Below are 12,432 nucleotides of genomic sequence, written 5' to 3' on the forward strand. Positions count from 1 at the left end.
ATAAATTTTACAAAAGTGGTGTAAGTGTTTTTTTTTTTTTTTTTTTTCCTCCCGTCTAGGTCTTACCGAACCTGTGCTGATCCGTCTAGATGTTGACTCAAAGCTAAGTGATCAGTTAAAGGTAAAGTGATGGATTAAAGTAAAGGTAGAGTTTCATTTTTGCTAGAACTGCTACTTAATTTTTTTTTTCTCTCCTATCCAAGCTGGCATTTTTTCATGTGAGGGCTGAAGATAAACCTGCTGTGCTTCTACATCTTTTGCGCTGCATTGTGAAACCTCAGGAACAAACCGTCATCTTTGTGGCCACCAAACACCATGCTGAGTATCTGAAAGAGGTCAGAGCCAAAGCAGATACATTTATATCCAAACGTATGACATACAGTTAATCGGGGTGGAAGATCGGGGTGATTAGACTCAAGTGACACTTGCGTCAGCCTCCTGGCTTACTCACTTGCCACATGGCTACTTCAGGCCACAAGCCTGCTCTTCGGACCAACGCACAGGTTTCCTTCCAGTCAAGCTCTCCCATAGCTTACTCCTGATCACCTCCTTGCTGCTCTGTCATGGGCTACATCTGCCTCCTGCAGACATGCAAGCTCTGGCTGCCCCCTGCAGCCTCTCTGACTCCAAGAGAGGATGGGAGTCGTCCATGTACAGACCTTCTGTCTGTTGGGTGAAGCCCAGAGCTCTAAACCTGGGTATAAACCCAGCCCACACCTGACAAATCAGTGTGCCTGTCTCTCCAAATATTTGGCTTAAACTATTAAAATAGTGGCACAGGCTGGCCTCTCTACAGGGTATAAAAAATTAATGGAAACCATATTAACCTCAGACTTGCATTAAAGAATGACTGACTGAACTTTACGTAATATTATACATTTGTATATGTTGGAAAGCTGCGCTAACAAATGATATAGCAAATATAAGAACAGTGGGAATTTGAATACAGTCCAAGTTCATAAAAGAGTATCCAGGTCAAGTGTAATAGTTCAAGGAAGCCTCCAACAGACTCCGAGTAAAAGAAAGTCCACCACCAGAGAGCACTCGGTCAACCGTTGTGAAGCATGCATAAGGGGTATGCGCTTACCAGAAGGATACAGGTTTTAAGCATGGATATACACCAAATATCCTCAAAGCCAGCTCCAGCGTAAGTCGCCTCTCCCACCGAATGCAATCAGGGATAAAAACAGCACCAGCTATCTCGTCCTCATCAAAGCCAAGCAAACATATGCAAGAGAAGAGTGGGGCCACAATAGTGTAGATGGTATATACAGTTTAATAGAAAACAAATGGAATAACACTCACAATATGTCAAAGGATAAAAAGCGTTGAGCAGGATCACAGCCGCCGCCGCCCGACTTCCGGCCGCACAGTAGTGACGTCAGCACGTCTTCCCTACGATCGTTTCGTCAAAACTGACGTCTTCCAGGGGATGCGGGCAGCGCGCTGAGTCACCACTATTAGTACCGTCAGAGGCATACGCCCCTACCGGAAGTCGGGGAAGCAGGCAGCGCCATATTAGAACATGGAAAGGCATTTGCGGAGAGAGCATTCAAACAGCGGCTGCAGCTCCTGATCACATATGAAGCCGCCATAGCTGTCTCTAATATTAATGAAGCTCAATCACCATTCCTGGAAACTGATAAATATAAAACAACTAACAAGCAAAAACACAAAAAATAGCATTAAAATCCAGCCGGAGTTGCCACCGCAGGGATCTGCTCTTGGATTGGATCTAAATTAATGAACTCAACCCGATATGGATAAAAACGGTGCAATGGCCACTAATATTAGCCAAATAACGGAATAGGCTATATAAAGGGTAAATGGGTAATAAATCGCCCAATCCGAGCTAAAACTGGCCCAATCAGAAAGCAATAAGAATATATACTAAGCCCACCATATGTTATAAGATCGCAGCGGGTATAAATATTAAAAATACTTATAATATAAAAATATTATAAAAATATGAAAAAGAATGTATAAAAACATGTAAAGGAAAAGGATTGAAATTTAGCCACAGAGCCTGAACGGGTGCAACTCCCACCAGGAACAGGATAAATCCAGTCAATAAAAAAGGTGGATAAACTGTAGACGTGCCGTATAAATATTTGTGCAAAATGATATTGGTGAATATGTGAACTGTTTCTACTTTAAATATATAATAATCAATAATTAATTATTAAGTTTATGTGAATGTGCACAAAAGGGTGTGAACCCAATGATATAGGGAGCTGCAACTCAATCGTGAAAGCGTATGAAGTCATATATGATACACACAAGGTGTACTAAGCTGCGCTCACCATAAAGTGCAATAGTAGTGAAGATAACTATAAATTAACATATAAAGTGCATAATATCAATTTATCAAATATAAAATAAAATTATTGAAAAAATGGTGCAAATTAGTAGTGCATCAAAAGTTCATAATAATAAGTCCCAATTGGCGAATAGATGGATAAAGGTACACTTTCCAAGGGATGAAAACCTCTTTTCATATAACAAATCTTCAAACCCTTCACCATATAGGCACCCAATGTGTGAGTGTGCTTACCAGAAAGCACAGACCCCTTTAATTACAGGGGGTCAGTGCAAGCAGGATAAATCAATGCGACCAGTATCCAAGCGTACAAGACCAAGCCCTCTAGAGTAGTCCAACCGCCTGTAAACCACAGAACTCCACACTCCTCCTCCTCTTTACGCTCCTCAGCGATATGCAAACAAAGGAATGGCCAGGATAGTGAAGTATGCATAAACGGTTTATTTTAAAATAAGGTGGACACACTTACATCAAGGACATGGAAACAGGCATAAAGGCTCAAGATCCGAGATTGGACTCAGGATGGTACCGCTTCCGCGTTCACTGGTCCTATCCAGGTGATCTCAAGGATGGCAATGATATCAAGATGATTGTAATCCAATATTCCCAATATACTTCTATTCGCCAATTGGGACTTATTATTATGAACTTTTGATGCACTACTAATTTGCACCATTTTTTCAATATTTTTTCAATAATTTTATTTTATATTTGATAAATTGATATTATGCACTTTATATGTTAATTTATAGTTATCTTCACTACTATTGCACTTTATGGTGAGTGCAGCTTAGTACACCTTGTGTGTATCATATATCACTTCAAAAGTAACCACAATGATGAATGGAAACAGAGTTTTGACCATTAATGAACTCAAATGGGTCCTCCCTATTTAAAAAAAACTTCTAGGGATATAAAACCCCTAATCTATTACTGGCCTTTGCAGCAAGGTGCACATGGAATAGAAATTTACATCACAAACAAAAAGATTTGCCAGCACACTTATCGACCTGCCTGCAAAACAAATTATTAGGCCCCGTCTAACAGTTTACGTTAAAAACAGACGGTTTTTCAGGCTGGTCTGTACGGTACACTATTTTGAGTGTTTGCATTATGAAAGTAGCTCATACAACCAAACCAAACCGCATAATTTCTGGTCCTGCTTCAGATGTAGGGCCATAGGAAATAGTACGGTATGGTTAGGGCGGAGCTACTGGCTTCACACGATACATTCCACTGATTGGGGGACAGGAAAACGTCAATGCTCACATCAAACGAAAGCGCAAAACAAACACTGCGTCACCGTGGAAACGCTCACCTGAATAGGTTGGACCATTCTAACCCTTCCAAACTGCACCGACCTGAACCGTTCTGCTCAGTGGAAACAAGGCATTAGTGTGCTGGGAAATCCTTTATTTGTGTGGGTACTGTAATAATATTTTGTTTTGAGTTTAATATCACTTTAACTACTGTATAAATGGTAGCTGTAAACCAATTACACAGAGTAAGGTAATCCTAAATGTATAAAAAAAAAAAAAATATATATATATATATATATATATATATATATATATATATATATATTTATATTATAATATCTCACAAAAGTGAGTACAACCCTCACATTTTTGTAAATATTTTATTATATCTTTGTCACTGGAAATTTTCAACGTGGCACCTCATGGCAAAGAGCTCTCTGAGAATCTGAAAAAAGAATTGTTGCTCAACATAAAGTTGAAGATGGCCTAGGCTATAAGAAGATTGCCAAGATCCTGAAACTGAGCTGCAGCACAATGGCCAAGACCATACAGCGGTTTAACAGGACAGGTTCCAGTCAGAACATGCCCCGCCATGGTCAACCAAAGAAGTTGAGTGCACATGCTCAGCGTCCTATCCAGAGGTAGTCTTTGGGGAAAAGGACGTATGAGTGCTGCCAGCATTGCTGCAGAGGTTGAAAGGGTGTGGGGTCAGCCTGTCAGTGCTCAGACCATACATTGCACACTGCATAAAATTGGTCTGCATGGCTTCGTCCCAGAAGGAAGCCTCTTCTAAAGATAATGCACAAGAAAACCAACAAGCAGTTTGCTGAGGACAAGCAGACTAAGGACATGGATTACTGGAACCATGTCCTGTGGTCTGATGAGACCAAGATAAACTTATTTGGTTCAGATGGTGTCAAGCGTGCGTGGCGGCAACCAGTTGAGGAGTACAAAGCTAAGTGTCTCTTGCCTACAGTCAAGCATGGTGGTGGGAGTGTCATGGTGTATGGCTGCATGAGTGCTGCCGGCACTGGGGAGCTAGAGTTCATTGAGGGAATCATGACTGCCAACATGTACTGTGACATACTGAAGTGACGCATGATCCCCTCCCTTCAGAGACTGAGCCACAGGGCAGTATTCCAATATAACGACCACTGCCTTGCTAAAGAAGCTGAGGGTAAAGTTGATGGACTGGCGAAGCATGTCTCCAGACCTAATCTTTTGAGCATCTGTGGGGCATCCTCAAATGGAAGGTGGAGGAGCGCAAAGTCTCTAACATCCACCAGTTCTTTGATGTCTTCATTGAGGGGACAGCAAATTTACACTGTTATACAAGCTGTAAACTCACTACTTTACATTGTAGCAAAGTGTAATTTCTTCAGTGTTGTCACATGAAAAGATACAATAAAATTTTTGCAAAAATGTGAGGGGTGTACTCACTTTTGTGAGATACTGTGTGTGTGTGTGTGTGTGTGTGTGTGTGTGTGTGTGTGTGTGTGTGTGTGTGTTTTTGTTTTTTTTTTTTTTTCCAAGTCATGGTTGACGGTAGCTTATATTTTTATAGATTACCAGCTTTAGATCTTTTTAAAAGTTTAAATATTGTATTATAAATAACTGTAAGAGATATAGCTGCCATGTTCTCTTTAATGTTTGAAGCACTGTTTTAGTTGAATGTTGTGTGCTTATTTATTTATTTTTCACTGAGAATCCTCTTGATTATAAGGTGTCTTTTTCTTTTTTTTTTTTTGCCACCTAGATGCTTGACATGCAAGGTGTCCCATGTTCCCATATATACAGTGCTCTTGATCAGACTGCCAGAAAGATAAACCTGGGTTTGTTTCTGCACGGAAAAGTACGTGCTTTATTGGTCACAGATGTAGCCGCTCGTGGTATTGATATACCTATGCTCGACAATGTCATCAATTATAACTTCCCTCCAAAAGCCAAACTTTTTCTGCATCGCGTAGGTAAGGATGTATTTAGATCTGCTTATGAATGCTTTAGGAATTAATAATGTCTTATCATTTTTCTGGTAATCTCACTTATTTTTTTTTCTTCTTTAAACAGGTCGTGTGGCTAGAGCAGGTCGGAGTGGCACAGCCTATTCTCTTGTAGCTCATGATGAAACTCCGTATGTGTATGATCTCCACCTTTTTCTAGGTAGACCCCTGAAACTGGCAGGTGACCCACAGGCTGATTCAGGTAGAGTGTAATTTACTTGTAATGGTAGTCTTGAAAGCCTAAAAAGGTTGTAGCTCCTTTCATGTAGCATTCTTTATACAGATCAAGAAGCAGATGGTGTTCTTGGACGAGTCCCACAATGTTTGATAGATGATGAAGATGCTCTGCTGATCACAGATCACGAGAGGTCTTTGGAGTTGCAGAACCTGCATCACACCTCTGAGAATGCTTACAAACAATACAGCAAATCTAGACCAGCCCCAGCTCCAGAGTCTGTAAAACGTGTCAAAGAGGCCAATTACAATCTGTTGGGAGTACACCCCTTGTTTTGTGAGTGACCTTCATGTTCTCCTTGTTCCCTCATATCTGTTCGCCAGTCAACCAATTAACTATGTCCCATTGTATGTCTCATTTCTTACATGTCCATCTGTAAATTCTATTCCTATTGATTCCCTATTTGCCTTATATTTGTTTATTTTCAGGGTCTCGTCTTGGTGGGGAAGAAATGCAGAGACTGAAGTTTGTGGACAGCATTAAATCTTATAAATCAAAAGCGGTAAGTTACATTACACTTGAACAGTTTTGCCTTTGCATGAGTTTTAAATGGGATCTGTCAACTTTTATAAGCTATTATTGATGACTTGTGTTGAAAGATCCAGGTACTGAAGCTGTCTTTTTTTTTTTTTTTCTTTGTTTAATAAATCACTGGCCTAGAATGAGTATGTACGTATCAGATCATGTATATACCAGGTCCCCCCCCCCCCCCCACCTCACATGCACACACATCAGTGACTTGCCATGTAGAGAACAAATGGTCATGGTGGTAGACCCAGTGTACACTCTTTAAAAAAACAAGGTAATTACAGCTGCCATATTTCTTGCCCAACATGTCCTATTTGTAACTTTTTTTCTTTTTTTTTATTGTGGTTTCCTGTTCCTATGTAAGCTATCTTTTTGTATAAGATTTTTTTAGGTTCATTAAAGGGATGAAAAAAATTACTGTACAGAAAAATACCGTGTGAACCAGTAAGACTTAAATCATTACATGGTAATTTACAAGTGACCTGCACAGCTTAAAATGGTTTGCCACTTTCACAGAAATTCAGAAGGTACATCTAAGTTGTACTTGTTAGGATCAGTTCAGATAGAGCCTGCACCTCTCTTCCTAGGCTGCTTCAACACTGGGAGCCACTTGGTCTTTTTGTCTTTTCTAAAGCAGTGGAAGTCTGGCCTCAGAAATCCTTTGAAAGGAGTTACATTGCCACAGTATTGAGGGATTCAAATGTGCTAAATGATTCAAATATGTTCTCTAATCTTGTTTTATATCTTTTGCAATTACTATTCTAATTTTCCACATAATTTTGTCCCTAGACAATCTTTGAGATAAATGCCACTAATAAGACACCTGCCAGCGAAGTAATGCGTGCCAAGAGAAATCGAGATTACGAGGTCATCTCTAAATTTCAGCGTTTGCAAGAAGAGAAAGCAAACAGTGCTGCACAGTCCCCAGCCAGTGTTAAGGTTGATCTGCCAGCCAGCCAAGACAGTGATGAGGAAAATATGGAGGTAACTGATGTAGCTACAGATTCTTGTATAGATCTCTGCTTTTAAATACCTACCCTGATGGTTTATGTCAATTTACCAGGGAGTCTTCTCACAAGTACTTGGAAAGAGGAAGCGGCCAGATAAAACAGACACTGAAAGCGGCAAGAAGAGAAATAAAGTGGGACCTACTCAGGATGCAGAGTATTACATCCCATACAGACCGAAGGACTTTGACAGTGAAAAAGGGTAGGGAGCATGACTGCATGCAGACTAAAGTTAGACATACACAAAGTGAACTTTCATTGCCAAATATTGAATAGAAACATTCCCAGGATTTTTTGTGTCCTTAAAGTGTAAGTTTTCCTTTACAGAAAATCTGTAAGGTGACCTTATGGTGTAGCATGCCCCAACCCCCTCTCGGTCCCACTGTAGCAGTGTCACTGAACAGTGCATCTCCCCCCTGCTGTCAGGCACCAAGACGCTGCTTCACCGGTCTGGGGATTTGAAATCCTCCGGGGGTTTCCCTCCTCTGATTCTGATTGATCAGCCCCATCCATGTGACACTGCTGACCATTTAGAAAGCTTCTTGTCCGCATGTGCTGAGAAGTAGGGATAGGAGATTAAGCCACGGGGATTCCAAATTCCCAGACAGGTGAAGCGGTGCCCCAGTGCCTGGCAGCAAAGGATCGTAGGACACTGGTACAGTGGGATGGGGGGGGGGGGGGGTGGTAAGGGGGATCCCCATTGTAAGGTCCATTACAGATTTTCTATAATATAAGGCCTCTTTCACACAGCCGCTCCGGTTTTTTGCTCCGCTGCGGGACTTTTTTTTTTTTTTTCTTCACGGAGCGGATGACACTTGTGTCATTCGCTCCGTATGTCCGCATATCATCCCATCCGTTTGCGGATGATATACGGACATAATGTAAGTCTATGGGCATTGCGGATCTCAGGGGATGACACCGCTGACATCCGATTTTGCTTCCTTTCTGTTTTTTGAACGAAGGAAAAATAGGGTTCTGTTCCGTTCCAAAAAAACGGAACAGAACTGAAAGGAAGAAAATCGGATGTCAGCGGATGGTATTCCGCTGACATCCGCAATGCCATTGACTTACATTATGTCCGTAAATCATCCGCAAAAAAATAGGATGATTTGCGGACATACGGAGCGCCTGTGTGAAAGGGCCCTTAAGGTCAACTTACACTTTCTTCAAATGTGTTCCCTCCAAAAAGACACTGGGGGGGTATTTACTAAAACTGTTGCACAGAGAATCTAGTGCAGCTGTGCATGGTAACCAATCTGCTAATTTAGGCTTGTTCAACTAAGCTTGGAAAATGGAACCTGGCAGCTGATTGGTTTCTATGCAGAGCTGCACTGGATTCTGTGTGCACCAGTTTCAGTGAATCTCCCCCCCACTATCATCTTGCTCATTCTGGTCAAAGTGCCATCGTGTTTCTTAAGTCCTCTTACCTCCACCCCAGTTACTCTCACTCCCTCGTACTCCTACCTCTGGTGGATCAAAAACCTGGTGCTTCCAGATATGGGGGAGCATGTTGCCTTCTCCCATTGATGTTGCTTAAATCCAGTAGCCAATGGCCGGAGTGAATGCACTGCTGGTCTGTGAGTCCTGAATGTGTGCAGCATGTCCATTCCACCTTTCTTTTGATGTCTCTGGGCTCACGGATGCCAGAGTAGAGTGGGTAGACTAGGTTCGGATCAGCAAATGGGCATGCCTCTTACAAGCGCAGTACATGAATGCACTATGTTTATTTTCTGTTTGCGATTAGCATGACGAGGGGGAGGCTGCAGCACTAGCACTTCTCAATCTGCAAAGTTCCAGCAGCTCCAGGGTAAGCAGGCATTCTAACCCATTCACTTCTTCCTTCACTTATACCACACTTGTGGGTCTGCTGGGGTACTGGGGCTATTTACTCACTTTTATCCTTACTTCTTTTATATTCAATCTCTCCTGTGGTTGTGTCAGGGCTGTTTGTGGTATGTTTTAGGCAGAACCTAGGGCGAACTAGAAACTAGAGAACTAAAATGTGTATCCTGCAACAGGCCTCTCGGCTAAATCTCTATGCAGCGTGTTTAAAAAATGCTTATTATTGCATACAGGTGTTTGACTTCTGATTGCACTGGTTATATCCTCACGGTTCAAATGTTTGCCACCCCTTCTTTGGGTGTGCACAGTTTTAATTCACCACTAGGTCTGGGCTCGTTAGGATTTTAGTAGCATGGAGGCTATGACCATGTCCCACCTGAGTGTTGTCTAGGTACTCATAAGTACTGTAGTGTATTGGGGGAATGAAGTTTATGTTCCTTGACAAAATATGAAGTATTTATGTGACTAATATTTACATCTGCTCCAGCTAAGACTTTTGGTTGTGTTCATGTCTAGAGGTTGAAGGGGGTCCTCTTATTGGATACCAGTGTTTTTGATGTGCTTAACCCACTGTCCCTTTTCAGCCTGCAGGGTGCTTTCACTGGATAGGTGTATAATAGATTGGTAGCCAGTGTGAAACTGCATGTATACTTGTTCTGTGTGAATAGAGGCAAAAACATGTGGTATTGGGCTTTTTTTTTTTTTTTGTCTCTCATGTTTTATATTCATAAGAAGAGAGTGAATCAGAAGATGCCACATTACGACCACTAGATTGAGCTGTTGATCATAGAAAATAAGTATTTATTTATTTCTTGTGATCATCATCAGATCCATCTAGTGGCCATATTTTCTTACTTTATTCATATGAATAAAAAATCTTTTGACCTGGAAAGGAATGGACTTGGTACCATTCTTTTTTGCCCCCATTGCAATTTCACATGATACATATCTCTACAAATTTTTATAGATATATCCCTATGTGATCTCCATATGTGATTTCTCCTGTATTCTTTCATGTGCTGTCCTGGAAGATGACTGATAAAATGCAGTTCATTGCCTGGTAACTCAATTTACAGGAATCTTCTTAGACAGCAGGAAACTCCCTCTCATTATTTCAGTGATTAGGAGTATGTTCTACTGTTTTTTTTTTTTTTTTTTTGTACAAAGGTAGTGAGTCTGAGCATGTCACAATTTGCCTAGACAAGTATCCATAAGAAGGCCTGGCTTGTTCTGCTTATTTCAAATAAGGCTTGATTTAAAGTGATTGTAAACCTCAGATTATGAACAAAGCATATCCCTCTATAGTGTGTGCTTGTCTTAATTAGGAGCACTAAATGTAATTTCTGTCTGCTGCTTCCTTCCTCTGCTATCTGCATGAGTCACTTCTGACCAGTTTTCCTTACACCAAGAGAAAAAAGGTGTCGAGAGGGAGCTCCACCTGATTGACAGCCTCAGGTCCGTTCCTGTGTGCTGTGTGGAGGGAGTTGTCTCTTCCCTCCAATCAGCTCTCAGAGCTTTCCTCACTGAGGTCTGCAGAGTATAACTTCAACTCCTCTGCCCCCTGTTTTCTGACAGCTCAGACAAGCTTTAAAAAAACCTGGACTTCGAAGGGATGTATAAAAGAGAAGACTGCAGATAAATAGGTAAAACTTAGGAGGTTTTGTCTCATCTTGGTGTATCATCTGAGGCTAGTCACTAAACTGGGTATACGTAAGGGTTTAAATCCACTTTGAGTTAACCATTTTCAATGGCCTAAATTGTTTTAAGTTGTACACATGAATGTTGGCTGCAGTTAAAGTGAAGCTGCTCAACACTTTTTACAGGTCTGTGAAATATTTAGTTCTTTTTTTATTTATTTTTTTTGTATGCTGTTTTTTTGAAGGTTACCTGGAATACATCAACTTTTACTATTGTATTTTTATTCTTTGTTTTAATATAGGCTGAGTATTGGAGGCAGCAGCTTTGAGCAGGCAGCAGCAGGGGCAGTGCTGGATCTGCTTGGGGACCAGGCTGAGGATCTCAACAAAAACAAGAATATCCTGAAGTGGTGAGTTGACAGTGGATGGGTTGACATTTCTTGTCTTACTAAACAGAATAAATTATGGTTATGAGTATTCTTTCACAATAAATATTTGGACTCCCTACTAACTTTTTAATATCAATACCAACTTCATTTTTGTATTGTGTGTTTGTTTGTTTTTTTGTATTTTTTAAAAAATTGGCCACTTAACCACTTGCCAACCGTGCTATAGCCAAATGATGGCTACAGCACGGCCGGCTATTTCATATGATGGCCTCCCGTGCTCGCGCATCTAGAAGTGTCCGTGATCACTGGGTCTGCAGGACCCAACGCATCACGGATGGGGGTAAAGGGCCAATCACAGCTGCCCTTTTCCACGTGATTGCTTCATCCAATGACGTGGAGCGATCAGTTTGCCAGCGACCTGGATCATGCCTGGTACAGCTCATGCTGCTGCGGTGTTTCTCTCTCCTCAAATGCTTCAGCAGTGTGAGGAGAGAGGAACACTGCAGCAGCATGAGTTAGCTTGATCCTGTGTGCCCTACAGTGCTCATGATTACACTATTAGTGCTCATCAGTGACCAATAGTGCACATTAGTGCCCATCAGTGAGTGCTCATTAGTGCCACCCTATCAGTGGACACTCATCAGCGCCCATTAGTGCTATAAAATGTGTAAAAAAAAAAAAAAAAAAAAGCATAAGGAAAAAAAGCATTTTCACTTTTTCACATTTCCGAAAACTTGTGGAAAAAATTGAAAGTTCAAAAAACTCATTATGCCTCATAGAATATACATTGGGGTGTTTGCTTTCCAAAATTGGGTCATTTTGTGGGCATTTCTATTATTATGGTGCTCCAGAGCCTTCAAAAGTGGAAGGGGTAATCAAGAAGATAGATGTGTAATTAATGTGCCAAGAGCACCTAATGGTGCTCCCTGCATGTTGGGCCTCTGTATGTGTGAAAGTCTCTCGGGAGTATCAGATTGTATTTTAGGGTGTAATTTTTGTTATGTACATGCTATGTGTTAGAAATATCCTATATATAGACAACTTTTTGTTAAAATGAAAATGCATTTATTTTATTTTTTTACTTTCCACATTTTCCAAAAACTTAGTAGCATAATATGTTTTGGGGTGTAGTTGCAAGTATGCATATGCCATATGAGAGAAATAACCTGTTAATATGACAATTTTTATGGAAAGAAAAAAAAAATCTTAATTTCT

The 12,432-nt window shown here is 40.9% G+C and overlaps 1 protein-coding gene across 1 annotated transcript in view; it reads left to right on the forward strand.

Annotated features, from left to right (window-relative positions):
- The window catches only part of DDX54 (DEAD-box helicase 54), a 51,881-nt gene that overhangs the window by 24,692 nt on the left and 14,757 nt on the right, over positions 1–12,432 (forward strand). The window contains exons 9-17 of the mRNA XM_082269251.1: positions 60–121; positions 204–335; positions 5,336–5,546; positions 5,647–5,781; positions 5,863–6,090; positions 6,243–6,316; positions 7,132–7,326; positions 7,406–7,551; positions 11,131–11,238. Of these exons, the coding sequence (XP_082125377.1) occupies positions 60–121; positions 204–335; positions 5,336–5,546; positions 5,647–5,781; positions 5,863–6,090; positions 6,243–6,316; positions 7,132–7,326; positions 7,406–7,551; positions 11,131–11,238 (1,291 nt within the window). The remainder of the gene's footprint in view (positions 1–59; positions 122–203; positions 336–5,335; positions 5,547–5,646; positions 5,782–5,862; positions 6,091–6,242; positions 6,317–7,131; positions 7,327–7,405; positions 7,552–11,130; positions 11,239–12,432) is intronic.

This window comes from Pelophylax lessonae, assembly GCF_965119305.1.
Source record: "Pelophylax lessonae genome assembly, chromosome: 1".
NCBI lineage: Eukaryota > Metazoa > Chordata > Amphibia > Anura > Ranidae > Pelophylax > Pelophylax lessonae.